The sequence below is a fragment of the Toxorhynchites rutilus genome, chromosome 1 (genome assembly GCF_029784135.1).
Source record: "Toxorhynchites rutilus septentrionalis strain SRP chromosome 1, ASM2978413v1, whole genome shotgun sequence".
NCBI lineage: Eukaryota > Metazoa > Arthropoda > Insecta > Diptera > Culicidae > Toxorhynchites > Toxorhynchites rutilus.
Genome location: NC_073744.1, coordinates 55,309,849 through 55,335,606, shown reverse-complemented (window position 1 = coordinate 55,335,606; position 25,758 = coordinate 55,309,849). Strand labels below are relative to the sequence as shown.

Here is a 25,758-nt window from a genome sequence, read left to right as displayed (position 1 = left end):
ATTTTTATCGCCGTTAAACTTTCCTTGGGTGAAAATGAACACAACATAACAGACAGCCTAAACCAAACGATAAATCGTTTCATATACCAAGTCATTTTTAACCCCTTCCCGTATTATTTAATACGTCACAAATCAATTGATTTCACTACTCTGCTCTGTTCTAGTGCCCTATGTTATGCAAGTACACCACGAGTGAGACTCGATGTTGTGCGGGGAAGGGTTAACACAACGGCTACCGTATACAATTTTACACTTACACTTGTGCTAAATTTTTCACAATGCACAATCGGACATTGATATGGAATTTCACGAAGCAACCAACATTATAGTTCCAAATTTAAATTTTATTTGCTAGAATTAATCGTATCACTCTCCTTACTTGCAATATGAAAATGCCCCCGACTTTCATGTTTTTGAAATGCCGATTTCCATCAGGCAGTTTGGTTTTGATGTCTCTGTTAGGGAACACATTTCGGTGGGACGCAAACGGATTTAGGCGATTTACATACCAAACGAATCGGATATTTCCTATGATTTGTTTGATATGCTATACATTACAATCCCCTGGTGTGTAAGTGGTTAAAATTCATGAAAACTATAAGCGTTTCCATTTCCCCATACCTTTGTTCTGTCCATTTGTGTGCTTTCCCGAACAGAGCTGTCAATAACGAGCAATTTATCGACGAGTAACGAAGGGGAAATGTTTAGAGGCGAATGAACTGAAAAGTTTAAACCCTCTTAAAGCCAAAAAGAAGAAGAAGAAGAAGGGGAAATCTTGCGATTAAAAGTCTCCGCGATCAAAGGGAAAGAAGAATAACAACGTTGAGTATTTGCCTAGAGTATAAACAGTGGATCTCGCTGAGGCAAACTTTCAGTCTCGTTCTGTTTTCAAAGCAATGAACATCGCTTGTTCTTCCTTGTTTTGCGTCATCAAATGTCTTCGTTTCGGATTAAACTGTGGATGAGACCAAATCACTCACTCGCTGATGTCTCTGGCATTGTAATCAGTTCATCATACTGACGCCATTGCATTAAGGTTTTGAGCTGTGCAATTGTGTGGGGAATCATCAAGCTAGGCTACTGTCAGCTCACCAAGAAAATAAATGTTCTGGAATTTTGTCGGTTTCGCATGACAGTAGCAAAACTCTCTCCACAAAGGATGAGAGGTAAGCTAATCTAGACCGGCAATATTAACAGGAAGGGCTTCTGTTGAAAAGAGCACAACATTGCTTGGTGGTGCAAATTATGCAACCGTGATGATGAATATAAACAAGGAAGGGAGATAGGGGAGATTTCAATTGCGCTAATCTTGATCACAATGAAGCAATGCTAGTTTCCATAAACAGCCGACAGCATGAGGTTGGGCTTTAGAGGAAACGCTTTGTTATCTACAATGTGATATGGAAATATTTTGTAGGAGTCAAACACGATATGAGGACCAGGCTAACTGATATCGTTTCTAAAATAGTCTTTGAAACTCAGAGCTGGTAAAATCTCCTCCATCGCTATCTCCACTTCATGCACCAACATCAATGAAGCGTAAATTATAATTGCCTTCGTCACTTTAATGTTGTGTTAATGGCTACACAACCTTAAAGAGACATAAGTCGAGTTCAGAAAATTATCGAGATCTCTTTGTCGCATCAGCATATCGAAAATCTCTCCTGCTCGCGGTTTTGGCCCGTAGGTTGGACTCACCACCTACGATAGCCGGTGCCTCGAATATTATTCCACGTGACATAAATAGCAGCTACGGCGCCAGCTGCTCTCCGATGTCGGCTCATGTTTTTTTTTCGGATCTAATTTTTTTGACTATACGTAGTCTGCAAACATAGAATAATTATAAGAAATTACAGATACACTCGTTGAATGAATCTTTTGAGCGTTTCGCTTTGTTTTTGTTTACATGTAAAGCGGCGACGCGAACGTTAGCTTGTGATCACAAATCAACCGATAGCGTCAAGCGAACTTTTTAGTACAAAACGCAGGCAATGACAGTTGACGAGAAGCGACGCACAACGCGACATTCTGGTCCCACCTTATGTCCCAAAATTTCGATTTCATGAGGTCGATTTTGGGCCAAAATTTTTTTTCAAGATGATACGAGAGCTCGACGTTTTATGCATTTTTAAGTCATTTGGCATCGAAAAAAAAATAGATTTTTCAAATTTCCTTGGAAGATTTTTGAGGAAAAAAAAATCAAAACGTTGAGCGCTTTGAGGCACCCCTTAAATCATGTCCGATTGAACTGAAACTTTGCACAGGTAATTTTTTTGGGCCAATAAACAAATTGTCGGTTTTTGAAATTCGATGACGAATTTTTTCCCATACATCCATTGTCAACTTAACACACCCCCTAAGCGAAAATGAATTTATCTTGACCGTGCTTCTAAAAAAATAAGGTAACAACTACGTCAATACGTAGATTAGTTAACCCTCAGTCATCTGTAATCGCTCTGTATTTTAGATACTGAATAACAAAAGTGCTACGAATTTTATTTTGTAAGGCGCCTAAATTCTATGTTTTCCAATCATACGGTGTTAACTGGCCCAGCAGAAGTATAATATGCTAATACATCCCAACTAGCGTTGGCAGAAATCATTTCATCTTTGGCAGAAATGATGCCATTTCATGTGCTGGAGGGTCAAATGCGCAAATAATGAGCTATTTTAAAAGCTTAAAAATGGTTTGTATGTATGCGAGCAGACGTCTCTTTCTGTTTTCTTTTCCCATTTCATTTGGGATTGTGCAAAAAAAAAGTCCGCACGGCGTCAATGGCAGAACCAAGACCAGCTGGAATGCAAAGCTAATTTACATGACCACGCTATCCACATGACTAATGATGCTTCAGCAGTTGTTCTGGAAATACGTGATAATATTACACCTGATTATAAAATGAAGTTGGGAAGTGTTTTCTGAGAGCAAAAAAGGAGCGCATGAAGGAGAACATCTGGGCCGTGTATGTGGCAAAGTATGCGGAGAGCTTGTTTGTCTTTTGTTTCGCTCGCTCGTATTAATCTTATATTGCTGTACCATGTATATTATACTAAAGACATGTATTCGTCTTGAAGACATTCAATTTTGTGAAAACATACTGAGGTCAATCCAAAGTACGTGAAAACAATTGTTTGTGTGATGTATCGAAAATAATTTAGAAATATCGTGATGGTTTGCTCATTTTTGTTCATTATGATTACATTTGAAGACATTTATTGGTGTCATCCAGAGATATTTGAAAAAATCCTCTGGCATCCCTCACATACAAGCTATTTCTCTCGTGAGAATGTTATCCGGCAACAAAAACCTTATAGAAATGATGTAGAAAATTACAACGAAAATCGCTTTCGAAGAAAATTATTTTCCTTTTTTTAAAGCATGTTTAAAATGTAAAACTTGCATGGTAAGATTCTATCATTGGTCAGCACGATTTCCTATAACCATTGTATTTCTATTCTTGCTGGTTTACGGGAAAATCAGGCGGATCAAATTGCTCGGCAGGCGCGTTTTAGACGCATCTCCTCTACATAAAATTATGGCTCCTATCAAACAGTAGCATAAAAAAAAGTTAATATGCGTGCATCAGTACTCCAAGCAATGGATGCAACGCACATTTTCACGCATGGACGAAATTGAAATTCATAAGAAACAGCCCACGGTTCACATGTACCAAACAGTAACATCTGTCCTAAGCGCAGGACGTAAAAAGCAGACTACCGCCCCAGAAAATCAAAGCGAAATCTGGTTCCAGTGAATCGAAACCGAATCCAAATTCATTCAAATCCTGCCGACGGCACGGATTGGAATAAATATCGTGCATGAAATTTCGGACAGATCGCTCGGTCGTAAAAATTCGTTTCACTAGCATCACAAAAGAGATTGGCTAAGATTCACTCACGTGGGCTATGATTGTCAATTCCTAGTTTGGATTTTCTGCATCACAACTTCAACGCATATCATACACAATGTTCCTTGTTGTGAAGTTGAAGGCAGTGAAGCTGAGGGACACAAAAATCAAACGAACTGCCGTTTTCTCCTTGACTAGTGAGACACAATAGTCACAGGATAGTTTTTTGTCATATCCTCGCCGCCATTTGGCCGTTATCATTGCGAACTCCCATTAGATGCGATTTCAACCACTTTATTAGGTTGTTAAGAATGTGTGATAGCATCCCATGATCTGGCGCACTAATAACCTTCTGTCCCATTACGCTGCACAGTAATGGGTAATTGAGGGAATTTATGAACTTTTTTATATCGGTTCTGTTATTATTTTTGTTTTTGCGGAAACTGATTTTCTTAATAACTTTATACCACAAAAAAGAAGCGATTCGCTTCAAGCACCCTCGAATTATCTCTCGAAGCGGTGTAAATGTTGTTTTCATTGAAAATTGGATTTTTTTTCCTCATAATTCCAACCATCCTCTGTTGGTGACATTTCTGGCCACTCAGTCAATTGACCCTCAATCATTGCTGGGGGCAGAACAGTATCATGGCGTGAGTGTATGCTGATAGAAATGTTAGTATTCACAGGTTGCGCACGTAGTTTTTACATTGAATGTCAGAAGAGAGGAATGGTAATCAAGAATAATTCAATTTACGGTAGCACTCCCACATGCTTGCATATAATAAATGTAGAACCAATCATCTCGAGTTGATTTCTACCCTCATTTGAACGCAATTCCAACGCAGAAAACAAGGATGGTTTTTTTAGATTTACCACATGAATGGAACACAAACATTTGCGCAGCTTCATCTTCTAGAAAGCGTTTTTTTTGCTTTATCCACCAACGAGTTCAGCCATTGCAGCTGATGTAGAAGGAACTGAGCAATTCTTAAGTGTTTATAAATACACATTTCCATACAAAGTAAGCTGAAATACTTTGTTCCGCTTGTGCCATTTATTCCATATAAGAGGGAAATGGGGCAAATTATTGCAATTAATTGACTTGACATGTGTCGCGTACCAACGCGAATGAAGTTAGAGTAGCCCGGGATAACACTCAACAGACGAGATAACACAAACGCTGTTCTTGTGCACAATATACATCACACACGAAACATCTCAATTCTTTGTAAACCGTCACCAATAAACAATCGAAAGGAAGCAGCGAGTTTTCTATCCACCGAAACCAATAGTCTTTTTTAAGACTCAAAAAGAGTTAACAGAGTTTTCCGATCAGTCCGCTCCGCCTGTTCAGGAGTGGGAGCTTTTCGAGGAGGAGTCCCGGCGCGGACATCTTTGTGGTCCTTCGAACCGGATTTTAAATACGTACTCCGTACTGCATTGTCGCAGAATCACCGCCATTGCCGTCGCTTTGTCGCGACTTCACCGCTACTGTTGTAGTAGCATCAACGCGATTGTCCATTGTGGGACAAGAGGTTTCCTCAGATCCATTGTGGGATCAACGTGAAGTTTAATCTTCTGCATTGCCGCCGAATCACCGCCATTGACATCGCTTTGTCGCGATATCACCGCCACTTTTGTTGTGGCATCAACGCTATCGTCCACTGTGGGACATTAGGTTTCCTCAGATCCATTGTGGGGTCAACGCGAATAGAACCTGCTGCATCGTCGCTGAATCACCGCCAGTGTGGTCGCTTTTCCGCGACATCGCCGCTACTTGTATTGTAGTATCAACGTTATTGTCCATTGTGGGACAATAGACTTCATCAGATCTCTTATAGGATCAACGCACCATCTTGTGATTTGGTTTAGAGGAGATCACAGCTTCCTTCTATTGTTCGGTTGTGTAAATGATTCGCGAGTAACGAGTGAAACTATCGCGATTTTTAAATCGAAATATTATAAGTGTTAACTGATCTCAAAAAGAAAGTGAAATTGGATTCCACCTGAGCGCAGTGGACACTATTAATTGTATAGCGCTAGTGTGTGACGACGGTTCTCGGGGTGAACGATAAACCCGCATCTTTACTTCCGCCGTTTCCCAGGTTTCGCGTGAAAACCTGTGGAAGATCCTGTCGGTTCCAGATTCGAGTTTCGGAACCTATCATCGAGAGTGAGTTTGGTTGCATTGGGTTGGCATTCGACTGGTGAGTACACAACTAGAGTAGTCGAAGTTTTTGGAATTTTGTGTGGTGGAGTGAGCCGGCATCGTATTTTGAGAATTTTCTGTGGACTGTGGTGGTTTTCGGTGGTTTTAATTTACGTGACGTTCCCAGCTGATACAATGACTTCGCTGCGGGAGCGATCTAAGATGTTGAGTGTGACGGTGGAGGCAATTAGAACCATCGAGAGCTTTGTGGAGGACTACGATGCCGAGATTGATCAAGACAAAATCGAATCTAGATTAAAGAGACTGGATATACTATATGATCGCTTTGTTGATACATCCATCGCAGTGGAATTGTTAATGGAGGATAAATCCGAAACTAAAACTATTCTAGTGAAAGATCGTAACGAAATGGAAGAACGATATTATACATTACATGATTTCCTAACAACACACAAACCGAATCATCATGTTTCGGCTAATTCCCCTCAGATTTCCACATCTGTTGTACGTTTACCGAAAATTGATTTGCCGAGTTTTGATGGTGAGATTGACAATTGGATTCTTTTTTATGACGCATATCGTAGTTTAATTCACAACAACAAAAATTTAGCTGCTGTGGATAAGTTCCATTACCTGATGGCCGCACTCAAATATCCTGTTAAAAAACTACTCGATACAACTAACATAACGGGCGATAATTATAAAATCGCTTGGGATCTGCTTGTAAGTCGGTATGATAATAAACGTTTGCTTATTAAAAATAACATTGCGTCATTGTTCGCCATTGATCCTGTGAGGAAGGAATCTTCAAATGCGATATTAGCCCTGGTTGACCAATTTGAACGTCACGTAAGAATTCTATCGACGTTGGAGGAGCAAACTGAACGATGGATCTCTGCTGGTACACATGGTGTGTAGTCGATTGAATCATAGCACTTTGAGGGAATGGGAGCGGTCAACAGCCTGCGATAAGGAGAAGATTCCTACCTACAATGAATTGATTACATTTTTGAAAGATCAAGCTCGGATCTTAATATCCTTGAATAGTGGTAGTCCAGCAATATTATCACCAAAAGAAAAATCTCGTTTGTCTGTCGCCCATGCTGCAGCTGTGTCCAAATCGTTTTCACCTAAGTCTTGTATTGTATGCAACCAATCACATCGCATTTATGATTGCGAAGTCTTTAAACGAATGCCACTTGAGCAGAAGCAAGATGTCGTCCGCAAGAAAAAGCTTTGTTGGAATTGTTTATCTATGAAACACCTTAGTCGTGATTGCTCATCTCAATCCTGTAGAAAATGCAACGAAAAACATCATTCCCTATTACATCCACTCTCCCCCAACGATCGATCCACCTACACCAATATTAATTCATCACCTGTGAACATACGAACCACCAATGCCACCGCTGGTAATGAACCTGTTACTTCGGCACAGTTATCCACTCCCACACCATCCACATCTACCACCACGTCCGCCACCCGACAGCCACTCACCAATGCTTTAGCTGCAGCGCAGTCATCGAATACCACCTACTCAACTGTTTTGTTATCCACCGCCGTGGTGAGGGTCCACGGTCCATCTGGGAAATCCACCTTCGTCCGAACTTTACTGGACTCATGCTCCGAGTCAAATTTTATCACCGAAAGAATCGTTCAACTTTTGAGCTTGAACCGTCAAAAGCAAGCAACGGTCATCGCAGGCATGGGTGGCGCTACAGTCAACAGCACACATTGCACCGTCGCCACTTTCAGTTCCATCGACACCACGTATTCACACACACTGACTTTCAGTATCCTCCCAAGGATCACTAACGATTTACCAGCACAACCGATTGCCGTTTTACACTGGAAACTTCCTTCCGAGGTGACCTTAGCTGATCCTGATTTTGCAAAACCGCAGAAGATAGACATGGTAAATGGTGCTCAACTTTTCTTCAGCCTTCTGGTGGAAGGTCAAATTCAAGTGGACCCCATGTCTCCTGAAAGCCAGCCTGTTCTCCAACGTACCTTACTTGGATGGATAGTTAGTGGTCCTGTGTCCACCGGTACAGCCTTTCGAGACTCTGGAAGAGTCGCTATGCTTTGTACTACCGATGATTTAGATCAACAACTGACTCGATTTTGGGAAGTCGAGAGTTGTCCGCGGAGCCGTGGGCTTTCTAAAGAAGAATTATGTTGTGAAGATCATTTTTCTAAAACAATCACCAGAGATGAATCAGGCAGATTTGTTGTGCGCCTCCTCAAGAAGGAAAACATGTTGAGTCAACTTGGCGATTCCCAGATCAGTGTTTTTCGTCGATTTCAGTGGATGCAACGTCGATTCATCAAGAACCGAGAATTAAAGGAGCAATATTCTGATTTTATGACAGAATACATTGCTCTCGGCCATATGGCTCCAGTGATTCCATCCGAAGATACCAAAAATTCCAACACGTATTATCTCCCTCATCACGCCGTGCTCAAGCCAAGCAGCACCACCACAAAATGTAGAGAAGTTTTCGATGGATCTAGCAAATCCTCAACGGGAATTTCGCTCAACGAGTGTCTCATGGTGGGGCCGACCGTTCAGGATTCATTATATGCCATCGTCATACGGTTTCGTATGTACGAGATTGCACTCGTTGCAGATATAACAAAAATGTATCGCCAAATATGGGTACATCCCAATGACAGAAGTCTTCAGCGTGTTTATTGGCAAAGCAAAACTGATCCAGACGTCCGTACATATGAGTTGACTACGGTGACATACGGCACTGCATGTGCTCCGTATTTAGCTATCCGATGTCTCCAGCAACTTTCTCACGATCATCGGAGGAACGAAGATGATGCTGCTGAAAGAATTGGAAAAGACTTCTACGTGGACGATTTTCTCAGCGGTGCTGACAATGAAGACGAAGCAGTACAATTGTACTCTGATGTTAAAAGCATCCTCGCGTCGGCAGAATTCGAGCTCAGAAAGTGGAATTCGAATTCATCAGAAGTATTGTCAAACATCCCAGCAAATTTGAAAGATGATAGATCGATTGTAACAGTTGACGATGTACAAGGATCCGTTAGCACGCTAGGTCTGCTTTGGCATCCGGAATCAGATACGTTCAGATTCAAAGTTCCAGAATGCTTCATTAATGCTCCAATCACGAAACGAATCGTGGTCTCCGAGATGTCCAAACTTTTTGATCCTCTGGGAATCCTGGGACCAATTGTCATCACAGCCAAAGTATTTGTCCAGTTACTTTGGAAATCGAAACTGGGCTGGGATGAAGTGCTCCCCAGCTCGCTTTGCAACGTGTGGGAAAATTATAGACGAGGTTTGAATACGCTCGAATCATTCTCTATTCCACGCTTAGTGAAAGCTCCAGGTTCTGGAAAAACTATTCAGCTTCATGGGTTCTGCGATGCATCCAAAAATGCATATGGTGCATGCATTTATGTCAGAAGTGTGGGCACGAATGGTATCACCACAACTCGTCTATTAACAGCGAAGTCAAGAGTAGCTCCCATCCAGACCCTATCAATCCCTAGGTTAGAGCTCTGCTCTGCTGTTCTCCTTAGTCATTTACACGAAAACGTTATGCTAAATCTCAATATGAATATTAATTCCTTCTTCTGGTCTGACTCGTCGATCACCCTGCATTGGCTGCACAATCCACCATCGAACTACAACACCTTCGTGGCAAACCGTGTCGCGGAGGTACAGCGACTAATAGAAGGAGGTATTTGGAACCACGTCGCCGGGTTGGAGAATCCGGCTGATCTCATCTCCAGGGGCTGCGATCCCTGCGAACTTATCAACAATACCCTGTGGTGGAAGGGTCCACCATGGCTATCGTCTGACCGTTCAGAATGGCCAAGCATGTTTCCTGTTCCTGATGTAAAGGAATTTCCTCCAGAAGTCGTCGAAGCGAAGCCCTGTTCGCTTGCAGCGGTTACCAGATCATCAGGCGTCACTGATTGCACGCTGTTCACCCGCTGTTCGTCACTGTCGAGACTCACCCGCATCGTCGCATACTGTCGCCGGTTCGTGCATCACTGTCGGATCAAGTCTGCTGGATCCGATTTGCAACTCCTTCCGCATTTAACATCAGATGAACTCCGCCAAGCGTTAATAAGCCTCGTCAAAGTGGTACAAGAAGAACACTTCAGCAACGAAATCACCATTCTCCAAGCCAAAGATGATGCACAACTCAGCAAGTCACCATTACGTACATTGAATCCGTTCATCCACGATGGTCTACTCCTGGTCGGTGGCCGGCTCAATCATTCTTCCTATGCATTCACCCGCAAACATCCGATGATCCTACCTGCAGGCCACCCATTCACCTCTCTACTCATCGATTCAGTGCACGTGCAACTCCTCCACGCTGACCCTCGTGCAATGATTGCACACATCCGTGAAAGATTTTGGCCATTGAACCTCCGTAACCTGGCACGGAGGCACGTAAGATCCTGTGTACGCTGCTATCGCACTCGTCCTCGAGCAGAACACCAGCTGATGGGTCAGCTACCGAAGGTGCGCATCACTCCTGCTCGTGCGTTTCTCAATACGGGAATTGACTTTTGTGGACCCGTCTGGCTGAAGATCCCGTTACGTCGAATGAAGTCTGCTCCACCAATCCGAGCGTACGTTGCAGTATTTGTCTGCATGGCCACGAAGGCCGCACACCTTGAATTAGTAGGCGATCTTAGCGCCGAAACGTTTATTGCAGCATTGAAACGCTTCGTTTCCCGCAGGGGTAAACCAATCGCCCTGTTTTGTGACAACGCAACCAACTTTAAGGGCGCAGGCAAGGAGCTACGGAATCTCTGCAAACAACTTAACGATCAGCAACTGCAAATGAAAGTAGCGTCCTTCTGTGCTGACTCATCGATACAATTCAGCTTCATTCCCGCTAGAGCACCCACGTTTGGCGGCCTATGGGAGGCCGCTGTCAAGGCATTCAAACACCATTTCCGGAGAGTTATTGGCCTTGATTCGTTATCAGCAAAAGTTATGCAAACCATTCTGTGTCAGATTGAGAGCTGTCTTAACTCACGCCCACTGACTGCGCTTTCTGAGGACCCAAGCGACATGGAAATCCTCACACCGGGACATTTTCTGGTCGGATCAGCCCTCCAATCAATCCCGGAGCCCGACCTAGCCCAAATTCCCGAGAACCAGCTTTCGCTGTGGCAGGAGATGCAACGACGAACTCAATCCTTCTGGAAATTGTGGTCAACGGACTACATTACCCAGCTACAGCAACGGACGAAGCACTACTATCGACAGCCGAATGTTCTGGTCGGCAAACTGGTACTCCTGAAGGACGACAACTTACCCCCACTCAGATGGAGTGTGGGCCGAATCACAGCAGTCCATCCCGGCGCGGATGGCCTCGTCCGTGTGGTTACCATCAAACTAGCATCCGGCGCAGTCTTCGATCGGCCGATCGTGAAGATCTGCCTTCTACCAATAGATGACGAGATGAAGTCTACTCCCACTTCTGGTGAAGTGACTGGACCTCCTGATGAAGACGCAGCACCCGCTGCTAACCCAAAATAAGCATTGTGAATAGTGAATTGAATTAAAATATTATTGTAAAATTGAATTTGAATGAAACAGATATTTCATTGGTGGCCGGTATGTCGCGTACAACGCGAATGAAGTTAGAGTAGCCCGAGATAACACTCAACAGACGAGATAACAGAAAAGCTGTTCTTGTGCACAATATACATCACACACGAAACATCTCAATTCTTTGTAAACCGTCACCAATAAACAATCGAAAGGAAGCAGCGAGTTTTCTATCCACCGAAACCAATAGTCTTTTTTAAGACTCAAAAAGAGTTAACAGAGTTTTCCGATCAGTCCGCTCCGCCTGTTCAGACGTGGGAGCTTTTCGAGGAGGAGTCCCGGCGCGGACAACATGCTATCATCAATCGGACATGTATGATATTAATGATAAAATCTGTTTGTTATCGATTCATCCCCACTTTTTTATATTTAAGAAGTTGATTGATTGAAAATTGAACTTTAATTTTTGTTTCGTGTTACATTATTCCTTTTTGTCCTATGCATATATTACAAATGAATAGAAGTATAACAGGTGAGTTAATTTATTGAAATCACTTTTTATCTTCTGGGTTTTGATTGTAAACAGTTTATAATACTTCCACTTGCATTGTAAAAATCAATTTCAACTATTTCAGCATCTGCAATCTCTTCGATGGAGGTTCTAATGAATAACATATTATATACTAAATGGGCTAAAAAATCCCAGGATTTTTAATGAAAACAATCGGTTTTTGGGCAAAGCTGTATTTATTCCTCAACATAGTTTCCTTCGTCACGTTGTTTGGTCGTGCGAGGTGTATCTGGTCGCCAGATCGAATTTAGAAAACTCCCTTCGGGCCCGAGGAAGACAGCCCAATGTGCCGGTGAGAGATGTGTTGGCGGTACCCATCGCGCGGAGAGCTTTTTCATGTCCAAAATGTCGTGCAAAATGTATCTCACTCGTTCTTTTGAAATGCCTACGGCCTCAGCTAACTTGCGTACTTTGTGAACAAATAAACGAAATGTTATGAAACTTCACACATAAGCTAGTGACAGATGAACCTCTCGAGATGAATCTTGTTCATTTTTAGTGGCGCCATCCGTTGAAAAATCCCGGGACTTTTCAGTCTATGTAGTATACAAACTCCAATTTATTTTCACTGTACATGTATATAGCAGGGTTGCCATAATAAAATCTGTGTTTTTGGTCTCAAAAAATCTTTTTATCTGTGTTTTTTCTCAGAAAATCTGTATCGATATCTGTATCAACCCTTTGCGGTCTTTTGTCTGCTTTCAGCCACCACAGTAAAGAAGTATAATAATACATGGCAGACTAGATTATATACAGTCTCGGATTTCATTTCACTGTATATAATCGAATCATGTATATAATGAGTCAAAAAAAGTTTTTTATTCGTTTTTGATGCATATATTTGTCGTTTTTTTTATATATATAAAGGAAGAATTTAATTTTAATTCATCCCTTTAAAGCCAGGAAACAACTTTCTCACATGAAAAAAAATAAATTTAAAAATTTAAAAAATTAATTTGAAAATAAATTAATTTATACATAAAAATAAATTTTTACCCGACTGTACTTAAAATAGCCACTTAAATTTCACCTTAACGTTTTCTTGAAGTAAGTAATATTTGAAATGTATTTTTTTAAACTGTATATAATCGAGTCCAAAATTGTATACAATCAAATCATATATAATCCTGTGTATTCCTAATCCGACCTGTCACAAAGTTATACATGACTGCTTTATCATGTAAAAAAAAATGCGGCCAGTGTGACACACATGTTGAAATTTAATACGGCCGCAATGGGTTAAATTTATAAATTAAATCTTGAGCATAATCTTGGCTTTAATATCGTTGATTGGCATAGTTATTACGAATTTGACGATGTTGATGGGTATCCACGTAAAAATTCATATTCACGGTGCTTTAGTAGGAAAAAGATAAACAGTGTTATTTATTCATTGCCGATGACGCAGACTTTTGCATCTTTTCGCCTCAGATTGTACACGAGAAAGCAGTACTACATGCTGCATATGAATGCCAAAATGACTGTCATTCAGACTGATTCCAATGCTATATGATTCAAATTGGTGAGTTGGGAAAAATATTATTGAGAACACATCAAAACTAATATTGGATAGTTATTTTGAAAAATCTGTAAATCTGTATGGAAACCAAAAAAATCTGTAATCTGTATCTACAGATTCTTGGTTTCAAATAGTCTGAAAAATCTGTATAAATACAGATTATTCTGTAGATATGGCAACCCTGATATATAGTCGAATAAAAAAAAGTTTACCTCTGTTCACCTTAAACTGGCTTGCTTCCATTTGAAAGATGAGAAAACTTAGAACAGGATTTAGTTGACACCCAACTATTTTCCTAATTTCGAAGCAAGAACAACAAACAATTCATGTTGAGTTTTAAATCAAAATGTTCTGAAACCATGATTTTTACTTCACTGTACTTATAAGCGCCAATTAATTTTCACTTTAACGTTGAAATATTATTATTTTTTTCTCGAAGTAAGCCATATTTGAAATATGAAAAAAAAGTCAATCTGTATATAATCGAGTCCGACCAGTATTGGCATCCAAAAAATAAAAAATACATCTTTAAATATACATTAATCAATCACCAAAATGATCCAAAACGGTTGTATTTTAGTGTCATCAATGTCCTAGTTTAATGAGGGAAGGGGTATGATAACTGTAAACAGTTACTTGCTCACTATTTTTTTTTAACTTTGAGTACATTATCTGTATTCAGTCATTCCATGCCAAACCGATATAGTGGTTCTTAGATTTTCGTGGAAAGTGGAAATTTTGTTCTTTGTCGCAAATCATTAGACCCGTTTTTTTTTTTGTTAGGGTGACCATTTCCATTTTGGGGTGGTCCGAAAAATCAATTTTTTCCACTTTTTTTCGCAACTTTTAAACTACTGAGCCGATTTAGATGATCGACATATCAAATTAAAGCCGATTGGAAGATCTTTTTTGAGAAAATACCGAAGTTGCACAAAATTTTAATTTTGGTTTCGTTATTATTGATTATATTGGTTTTATATCGTTTTCATGGTCTCGGGACCAAATGCGCTATATTTTTTATATTTTTTTTTTTTGAAAGCTGAGAATTTTTCACATAATATATCTCAAAACCAGAGAGACTTTTTTTTGTTTTTAAAAAATCATTTTTCCCTTTTTTTTCCCAAAAATGACTTTTTTCAAAAATTTATTTCTTTTGAACTACTGAACCGATTCAGATGACCGACATATCAAATTAAAGCCTTTTTTGAAAAAATAACACACTTGCCAATTAATTGGATTATAGTCACACACATACAGTCTAGTGGCAGAGAAATATTGAACGAAAACTGAAAAAAATGTTAACTTTGAAAAATCATAACAAAAAAACGAAAAATAATACCTCTCTGGTATTCGGATGTATTATGTGAAAATAACCTCAGCTTTCAGAAAAAAATATTAAAAAAATATGGTGCCCTTGGTCTTGAAACGATGTAAGCTATAAAAAAGAAATATAATCAATAATTACGAAAACAAAATCCATTTTTATTCAGATTGTAATATTTTTTCAAACAAGGCTAGCTCATTGGCTTTAATTTCATATATCGATCATCTGAATCGGTCCAGTAGATCAAAAGTTATGATTTTTTTGTAGTGGAAAAATGGGAAAAATGAGTTTTGGACCATCGGTTAACTTTGAAAAATCATAACTCAAAAACAAAAAACAACGCCTCCCTGGTTTCGAGATATGTCATGTGAAAAATCCTGAGCTTTTCAGAAAAAATATAAAGAAATATAGTGCCTATGTTCCCGAGACCATGGAAACTATAAAAAACAAATACAATCAATAATAACGAAAACATGATTCATATTTTCTGCAACTGTAGTATTTTTCCAAAAAAAAAGACCAGTTAGATGACTTTAATTTAATATGTCGAACATCTGAATTGGTCCAGTGGTTCGAAAGTTATAAATTTTTGAAAAAAAAGTCATTTTCAGACCTACCTAGAATGAAAATGGTCACCCTAACAAAAAAATAAAATAAATACGGATCTGATAATTTGCGATAAAGAACAAAACTACCAATTTTCATGAAAATCTGAGAGCCACTATATCGGTTTGGCATGGAATGGCTGTATTATTATTATGTTTAATCACAATGAAATCGTTTAACTTAAAATGTTTTTTAACTGATTTTATTTTCTAGATTCTAGTACAATATCTGTGTTATCAGTATATTTCTCTACAATGAAACGATTCATTTTTTTAATGATTTTTTTTCTTTATTATAGTGATTTTTACCATATTTCGGCTGGTTCGTCACTTTTACCTCCTTTTTTGGAAGAATGTCGGGAGTGAGAATTGAACTCGTGATCGCTGCGTGAGAGGTATGGATGTTCTACTTCATTTTTCTATGTTTTCATGATGTACTATATTCCATTAGTCGAATCATTGTTGTTGATACCGATATTGAGGGGCTTGCTAAAATACATATTCTACCATCATGTGGCCACGACCTTTTCGAATTTATGTTGTTCATAATGTAGTGTGTTCTCCATGTAAAGTCCATTCATGTGATACACATATCCCAATCATCTTCCTTCGAGAAAATTTGAAATCAGCCATTTTGTAGCGGAGGCCAATTTGGATTTTTGATATTATGGAATACAAATAATTACAATGAAAACATAATCAAATGAAATGGAACAGAAAACACTGTATTGCTGAATTCAAGAGCAAATAATCGAAAGAAAGGGAATCTTTTATTTTATACCCATATGCGATAGTTGCATGAAAAAAAAATTGGCCATTTGTTGACTGTGGCCATCTTGGATTTTGTCATGGTCTACCGTGTTCTACTAGTCAAGCTCTTCCAAGCATACCCATATTAATAGGGTTTCGAAAAAAAAATCCATTATTTTCCCGATAACTGGCTTTAGTGATCGATATCTCGCGTAATATCGATCATACAAGGATCGTTGTAAAAGTGACATTTCACACTAAAAAAATCTTCCGCTGTTTTATGTTTGTCCCATTCAGTTGTGAGTCACAGGATGTTAACAATGGAGGAAAATTGGTATATTTTTTAATTGTATAATAAACGATGCATATTTGACCCAAATCGGACAATCCGAAGCATATTAAAAATGGTTTGAAGTAATAATGGATTACTTTTTCCCCAACCTAATATACGAGGGCAGTCCGATAAGTGCTTAGCCTACAAAAAAAAAAATGGGTGGGTTATATCTATGATACAACCGCAAGGTTGACGTGGGACTACCTTAGGTTAGCAATCATTCGTTTCAATTCTTGATTGAATGAAACAGTTTCCAAATTCAATTGAATTCAATGCTTTGTGAGTAAAAAGATTGTATATTGCCATGTAAGGTCAATCATGCATTGTGATAGATTATGTTCTTCGTTACAAGTATTTACGTTTGGTATGATGCCTAGGACAAAATATATGTACGGAAGAACTATCAAACGATTATTTTATTTTACATTTCCCTCTAAATTTTACATCTCTCAAGTGTACGTACTTCTCAAATCGCGAATTTGCTTGAAACTGGAAAGTTCATTCGCTTCTAGTGTCTGCACGATTTTCCCAGGTTCCTAAGTTTAGAAGGTCGTGTTAGGACAGATATATTCCAGTCTGCAGAAGGCAAGCGAGGACAAAAGTACTCGCAGTTTGCATTTATTTGCAGAGCCGATTTCCCCAGAAACATTGGTTTAGAAGTCTGTGTTAGGGAAACACATTTCAATCGGAACAGAAATACCCCCGACTTGTATGAATTCGCAATGCCGATTTCCCCACGCTCCATGGATTTGAAGTCTGTGTTAGGGAAACACATTTCAGTCGGAACAAAAATACCTCCGACTTGCATGAATTTGAAATGCCGATTTCCTCCAGAACACATTTCGGTGGGAACAAAAGCTCCCCCTACTTTCATGTGTTTGCAATGCCGATTTCTCCATCGCTGCTTGGGTTTGAAGTCTGTGTTAGGGAACATTTTTCGTTGAGAACAAAAGTCCCCCTACTTTCATGTATTTGCAATGCCGATTCCCCCAAGGCTGCTTGGTTTTGATGGCTGTGTTAGGGAAATCGTAAATCGAGCCAATCAAAACGAGGCAGTTAGGGCGTTTAGATACCGCCTAATATTTTACAGTTATTCAATTGTTTATCTAATGAAAAATAACATTTTGTTAGTTGCGATAGATGCGTAGAAATATTCCCTATCAACTGATGCTAACATCTTTCCGATCCAGTGAGATATGTTCGAGTTATAGGCATTCGAAATCTTGCATTTTTTCCTGGATGTTCTGTGTTCAGGTTTTCATTTTACCCTCCATATATTCCGGTTAGACGTAGTCCCACGTCAAAACAAAAATTTTGGAAAAGTGGCGATTTATTTCCCAACATAGTCTTCTTTTAACTCTATACACTTGACCCAGCGATGCTCCAACTTCTTTAATCCATCCCAAAAATACGTTATTTCAGTGTCTGCAAAGTAGGCCACCATGGTAGCGATGATCTCCTCATTCGACTAAAATTTCTGCCCAGCGAGGGACTTTTTCAAGTTTGGATGTTTGGCTTTTTTTTCGAGATGTGATTTTTCAAAGTTAACCAATGATTCGAAAAAACAATTGTCTCCCCTTTTTTCCACCACAAAAATTCGTAAATTTTGAACTACTGGACCGATTCAGATTTCATATCAAATTAAAGCTTATGAACTTCGTTTAAAAAGTATCACTTTTGCGAAAATTTTTGATTTTCGATTATGCAATTATTGATTGAGTAAGTTTTTCATAGTTTTCTCGGTTGAAGATACAATAGGTGAATATTAAATATTAATCGATAATCGAATAAACGAAAAATTTAGACATCACTAGTTATGCCTTCCCCTTATATAGTCCCCGTTCTTTCGATTCGATGCAACGTGACATCGAGAAAGAAACCATCCCAAGACGCTAACTGTTGAACTGAATGGAATTGCAAGAATACTGTTTGTTTCATTCTAAAGCATGTGCGAGTGAAATCGACCCCTTTTATTAGTTCACTAGCTGACCCGGCAAACTTCGTCCCGCCCAAAATGTATTTTTCGTTATCCCATCCCCGTTTTCTTACTAAGCGCACATTCATGTGTCCAATCGCAGAACTGTTCATTGATTGATCTTCTAATCTACCCTTTAAAATTATTTTGACATAGGACTATGTCTTTGATTCCTATATAGGGGAGTCACTCTACGAAAAATGTAACGATTCATAAAGAATTTTCAAACGCATATTACTCAAAATCGTTATTGTGACATATGTTGTGTTCTATACCATTAGACAGGAAATTTATCTAGCATTTTTTTGCTTAATATATGAACAGTGATTATGGTGAAAAAAGTTAAGAATTTGAAGATTAAAATGGGAATGTTTTCTTTCGATTGCACTGTTAGTGCAATCGCTTTCCTCTCCGAAGTAATGAGCAATCTTTTTGCCTAAATTCGGGCGTTATCTTTCAATGTGAGATAAGGGGGTATTCTAGTGTAGAGACACGAATTTCCGACGTTTTTTCGAGCTCCTTAAAAATAAAACAAAGAATATGTTTACTATCTATTATATCAGTATTTGTTCATCTATCTTCTTACAATAAAACAAAAATTGAACGGAGAAAAAATATGCATAACTAGAATAGTTAAGAGCTGATGAAGTGAGAGGGTTAAAAACAAAAGTTGTGCCATGGCGTACACGATTCCAGCCCTTCTGGTTATCTGAAACAAAAAAAATGGGTGGGTTGTGTCTATGATATAACCGCAAGGTTGACGTGGGACTACCTTAGGTTAGCAATCATTTGTGTGTATTGATTAAATTTTTGATGGAATGAAACAATCCCCGAATTCAATTGAATTCAATATATTTGCTTTGTGAGTAAAAAGATTGTATAATGCCATGTAAGGTCAATTCATGCATTGTGATAGATAATGTTCTTCGTTACAAGTAAATTTAATGACAGTCCTTTTACGTTTGGTATGATGTCTAGGACAAAATATGTGAACGGAAGAATTATCAAACGATTATTCTATTTTACGTTTCCTTCAGAAGTTTGCATCTCTCAAGTGTACGTACTTCTTGAACCGAGAATTTTCTTGATTTGATGAGCTTCAGGCACTCAGTTTCGATTTTGACATGTACGTCGAACGCATATTGTTGAATCAAAAGGCGTTATCGCAGCAAATGGTTAACAACATTTTGCCTAATCATCAAATGGTATGCGTAGAAATTCAGTGAGCACAAGATATGAAGACATATCCTTCAATGCAATAATGAATAACCGAGCCAAAGCGTTGTGTTCGTACCCGCTTTTGTTATCCGTGTTAGGAAAACATTTTTCGGAGTGCAAATAAATGCGTGTGCAGAAGTACCCCCGGCTTGCAACAACTTTAACTTCTACTTTTTATTTAATAGAGGCTTTAAACTTGAAAGTTCATTCGTCTCTAGTGTCTGTACGATTTTCCCAGGTTCCTAAGATTAGGCGACATATTCTAGTTTGCACAAAGGCAAGCGAGTACAAAAGTACTCGAAATTTGCATTTATTTGCAGAGCGATTTTCCCAGACATCTTGGTTTTGAACTCTGTGTTAGGCAAATTTCAGTCGGAACAAAAATGGCCCCTACTTGCATGAATTTGCAATGCCAATTTCCTCAGACACCTCGGTTCTGAAGTCTGTGTTGGGGAAACACATTTCAGTCGGAACAAAAATACCCCCGACTTTCATGTATTTGCAATGCCGATCTCTGCAACGCTCCTTTGTTTTGAAGTCTGTGTCAGGGAAAAAATTTTGGTGAGAACAAAAGTCCCCATACTTTCATGTTTTTGCAATGCCGATTTACCCAAGTCTGATTGGTTTTGATGGCTGTGTTAGGGAAACTGTAGATCGGGCCAATCAAAATGAGGTAGTTAGGGTGTTTAGATAACGCTTAACATTTTACAGTTATTCAATTGTTTATCTAATGAAAAATTTATTTTATTAATTGCGATAGAAGCGTAGAAATATTCCCTATCAATTGATGGATACATCTTTCCGATCCAGTAAGAAATGTTCGAGTTATAAGCATTCGGAATCTTTCATTTTTTCATGCATGTTCTGTGTTTAGGATTTCATTTTACCCCCCATATACTCCGGTTAGACGTAGTCCCACGTCAAAAATCGAACAGATTCTGAATCAGTAAAGATGCCGCTATCGCATGAACCTCGGGTAAGTTAAAAACTTTTTTTATTTTTTGACAAAATGGTGGCCGTTTGAAAAACAAAATATAAAAACATGTTTTCTTACGTTTCTCGATTTGTTAAAAATAGTAAAATTTAAAAAATATCAATTTTAGAGGTTCATGCGATAGAGAGATGCCTGCAGATTGTATCCATATAAATTCAGTAGAACGTGAGATATCGTGTACGCCAGTTTGAAAAAAAAACTAGTTTCGCGAAAAACGCGTTTGAAGTTCATTGTTATGGCCGTAGCAGGTTAAATACCGCACCACTAAAATAACTCCAACTCGGTAAATAATAGGATTTTCGATAAGTCCTTTCTAGAGTATATTATTGAATGCCTAAACTACAAAAATATGAAAGAAAAAATTTTTGATTTTTTAGAAATTCCTAAACTAGAATACTCCCTTAATGCGTATAATGAATTATTCTCCATTTACCGATAATATGCATTTATAAGTTACTGTATTGTATGTTGCCCAATCAATTCGTGCCGGAGAATACTCAATATACATCACTTGGCTATAAAGTTATTACAACTCTATACAAACAATGTTCCGGACAACGTGACAACGAAGGAGGAAATGCTATTTGTTCCATAATATATTTCTGTAGTCATAGATTATTTGACTTAGGCTTGTATTTATGTAGACCTTAACTATTTCGATCTTAAAAATAAAAATAACTATTTTTGCTTAAAAATAATAAATGGTGCCTCCTTGTCTTCTTCTGCATACTTGAATAAACAGAAGAAAAGAGGAGTAATGGCTTTAATGGTATTCGGATTCTATCACGTTATCTCATCTAACCCGTTCAAAGGATACAAGTTCACACAGGAAACGGTTTTTTAAAATTACTATTTGGAGCACAAAATGCTCCCGGTAATCGATCGGAAAGGGTTTTCAAGGTGATCGACGCGCGTTCGAACGTGGTGAAAGTGAAATCCCACAAAAGATGTACCCTGAAAAATGTGAAAGATGCCGAGGAAGTTTTATCCGTTTCTTCTCGCTTCAAGCGACCCTAGTGTGAGACTGCCATGTTGGACGTCTGTTTGGAGTAGGGCATGTTAATGTGTGTGTGTTTTCGTTAATCTCGCCTGCGAGCGTAATGTATATGGCATCACCCGAATGAATGTGCATTACAATTGCAAAAAAATTAAAACAATCTAGCCGTGTGTATGTTGGGAGAAACTCTAGACAAAGAGGAAGGGAAAGAAAGCATGAGAGAACCTAAAAGTGTTGCCAAGTGGAAGGTGTAAATAATCGTCGTGAATGTATCACAACCAAAGAAATCTCGCGTAACTTTTGAAAAGGTCCTAAGTAACAAATGTAAACAAATCGAGTTTTACTATGCAAACGATTGCTCGTTTACCCATTTACATCATGCAAAAACGCGCATCATGATTAATATTCGTTGAACAATGAAAATTTAAAATTTAAAAAACGTCCAATGTAACATTCCGCATTACGGAGGTTTCACTGTTATATAAGACGCTTGGCTTCGTTGATCGTCTGAAGTGACAAAACAAACACAACATCCCAATTTTGTACTTCAGACGTTTCAAAGATATCTCCCAGCCGTCAGCATAAGTGTCAAAACAAACAAAAACAATGTGATTCTGTACATCGGTCACTTCAAAAGTTGATGTCTCGCGTAACTTTTGAAAACGTCCTAAGTAACAAATGTAAACAAATCGAGTTAATGGATGCACACTATTAGTTATCAACCATTTAATGCATTGAGAAAACAATCGTTCAAGTATCTATCCTTTTCACCTTTTTATCGCCGATACAAAAAAATGACCAATGTACAGATTCGAATTTTAGGCACTCGCCTGTTATACTTATGACAGACATACAGCTGTACTAGCGTTGTACTTCGAAAATTGTATGTCTGTCACCATGTACAGCGCTAGAACCATGCAAGCAACTCGGTACAATCGCTGTACCTGTACCGACCTGTTTTACCGCTGTACATGGCTACAGTTGTACTGTGCGCAGCGCCATAAACGGTTAGTGGTGGGTAGCATGAACAAGCAGAATCAAATCACTTGATAAACGTTCTTTTCATTGACTTTCTCTTAAGTTAATAACTCAGATTGGAAACTTTTTTGTTGTGTTTGATAGTTTAGACACTAAATAAAAACCTTTTTCATTGAAATATGTGGTGGAAATTGGAAAAATATCTGATTGTCAGTTTGACATACGGTACAATGTACAACCAAAGTATGTCTGTCATGGTACGATGGTACCTGTACAACGCTGTACACGTACAACGCAAGTACAGCTGTATGTCTGTCCCTGGTATTACTTCGGACACCACTTTCCTATGACGCTCGATACATCCGAAGTAACAAAGCAACCAATACAACACGAAATCGCACTTCGGTCATTTTGAGTTTTTGTTATTTTCAGGTGTTGATACCGTTTTTAGTTCAATTCAACGAATTATAACAATAATGATCTGCTTTTAGCACGAAGTGCAAGTATTTGGATCGTTGTTCAGTAGTTATTTTCAAATTCTCATCGTGCAACGTTATTTTTCCAATGTACAAAGCGGTCAGTCAAAACGTCCAATGTAACATATTTCGCTCGAAGGCTTGAATTTAAAACTAAAATCACATGACAACAGTTACGATTGGTTTTTCAGAGTTATTATTGACTGCTAGTGGTAAAAGTAGTGATAAAGATCGATTCATTTTTAAACAATTCGCGGAACAATATTCCGATTTTCAACTCCGTTTTTCTCGAGTTGATGTGAATGTTACATAGGGCCTTTTCAAAAGTTACGCGAGAAATCATCGACATGGATGAGCCGAGCATGCAGTGGTGTCAGATGAGTTTTATTTTTATTTACTTTTCCAGACACGTATTACTAACATTATGTAATAGTTCAATCTTAAATTCTTGAATTCTGTAATCATGTGATGACTTAATTCTGTATATCTTTTATTCTTTAATATTTTTAATCCTATGATTCTTCAATTTTCAAATTATTGAATTCCAATTATTTTATTATTATTTAATTTTTAATTCTGTAATTCTTTATTTCCTTAATTTCGTTAGTTCCTCAATCCTTTTTTGATATTAATAGAGGTTCGTGCTTATTGGAGAATAAATAAATAAAGCAGTTTAACTCCCACAGATGTACTCCTTCATCAATAAAAATCATATCAACAATAAAAAAACCTCTTCTTTTTACACAGCTATTAAGGTAACAATAATTGGAAGGCTGGAGCAATTTAATTTCACAAACCAGTTCCAATAGTAATAGTAATAGTAATAGTAATAGTAATAGTAATAGTAATAGTAATAGTAATAGTAATAGTAATAGTAATAGTAATAGTAATAGTAATAGTAATAGTAATAGTAATAGTAATAGTAATAGTAATAGTAATAGTAATAGTAATAGTAATAGTAATAGTAATAGTAATAGTAATAGTAATAGTAATAGTAATAGTAATAGTAATAGTAATAGTAATAGTAATAGTAATAGTAATAGTAATAGTAATAGTAATAGTAATAGTAATAGTAATAGTAATAGTAATAGTAATAGTTACAGTAATATAATTATTAGGTACCGATTAATTAATAGTAATAAAATGCTACGCCAGTAACACCGGCCCATGACTTTCCTTCCCTACAAACACATTCCTAATTTCCCGTGACATTTATGAGAGGTCGCAGAGTTCTCTGCATCTCTCTTAAGTAAATGTCGAACTAACATTCCTCCCCTTTCCTTAGTAGTTGCAAGGACGTGGCCAGGACAATTCTTAACTGTCTGTGAAAGCATACCTTCATCTAAGAGATATTACTAATCATCAGCAACGGATGGAGCCTAGCTTTTAACTTAACAGTTTTGAATTCGTACTACCTACGATATTGTGCAACTAGCTCAATTCTAATGCTAATGCTAATGCTATCAACACATTCGGCGATCCATTTTTATTTATATAGATAGAAGACGATATAGGAGTGCGTTTTATCACCGTAAAAACATTTATTGCACCCTGAAACCTCTACATGCCAAATTTGGATTCATTTGCTTAATTATTTCTTGAGTTATGCAAAAATTTATGTTTCATTTGTATGGCAGCCCCCCCTTAGAGCGGGGGAGGAGTATCTAATCACCATAGAATCATTTATTGCACCCTAAAACCTCAACATGTTGAATTTCGTTTCATTTGCTTGATTAATTCTCGAGTAATGTAGAAATTTGTGTTATCGAGGGGTCTCGAAATATCATAAGAACCTTCCCCGATCCCAAAAACCCCTGCATACCAATTTACATGTCGATCGGTTCAACGATTTCCGAGTCCATGAGAATCAGACAGACAGACAGAAATTCATTTTTATATATGTATTTTGTTTACTAATTTAATATTTCCACTGTATATACCTGGGAAAAACATAGGTGAGAATATTTTATTTATTTCCTAAATTTGAAATACAAACCTTCATTAATTGAAGAGATATCAACGTTCAAAATCTAGGCCCCTATATTGGGATGTTAGGTGTTGCCCTACGTCAAAAAAAAAAAGCTAGATCATGTGAAGGTTGTCTACAAACGAAGTTTGACCTCCATTTTAAAACATCTCCGCAAGTTGGGCCCCGCAAGAAACTCAGCCAGATCTCGTTGGGCGACGAACGTATTCACGAGTGTGTCCCCGTGCGGGACAGTGGACTGAAGATATTTAATCCAAGAGTCTTCAATCCCAATACGCTAAACGATAATTGATGAAAGTTTTCCCCCTTTCTCTCTCTAATACCCTCCTTTCATCATTCTCGAACATCAACAGGTAATATCCGGCTGGCCCCGGAGGAAAACTTTTTAGGTGTGCTGATGCGAAATAAATTAATTTCTGCCAAATTGCCTCGACAGCCATCGCGGAGAGGTCCCATAGGAC

General features: G+C 38.3%; 3 protein-coding genes across 3 annotated transcripts in view; 2 read left to right on the top strand and 1 right to left on the bottom strand.

The window, feature by feature from the left end:
* Nucleotides 1-25,758, bottom strand: part of LOC129766616 (5-hydroxytryptamine receptor 7-like) — a 133,173-nt gene that overhangs the window by 61,359 nt on the left and 46,056 nt on the right. The window lies entirely within an intron of this gene.
* On the top strand, nucleotides 6,190-6,933 carry LOC129781075 (uncharacterized). The gene has a single exon (XM_055789153.1). It carries the CDS (start codon nucleotides 6,190-6,192, stop codon nucleotides 6,931-6,933), a length of 744 nt encoding a protein of 247 aa, XP_055645128.1.
* Nucleotides 7,208-11,557, top strand: LOC129781059 (uncharacterized). Its single transcript, XM_055789152.1, has one exon. The coding sequence runs from the start codon at nucleotides 7,208-7,210 to the stop codon at nucleotides 11,555-11,557; it is 4,350 nt and encodes a 1,449-aa protein (XP_055645127.1).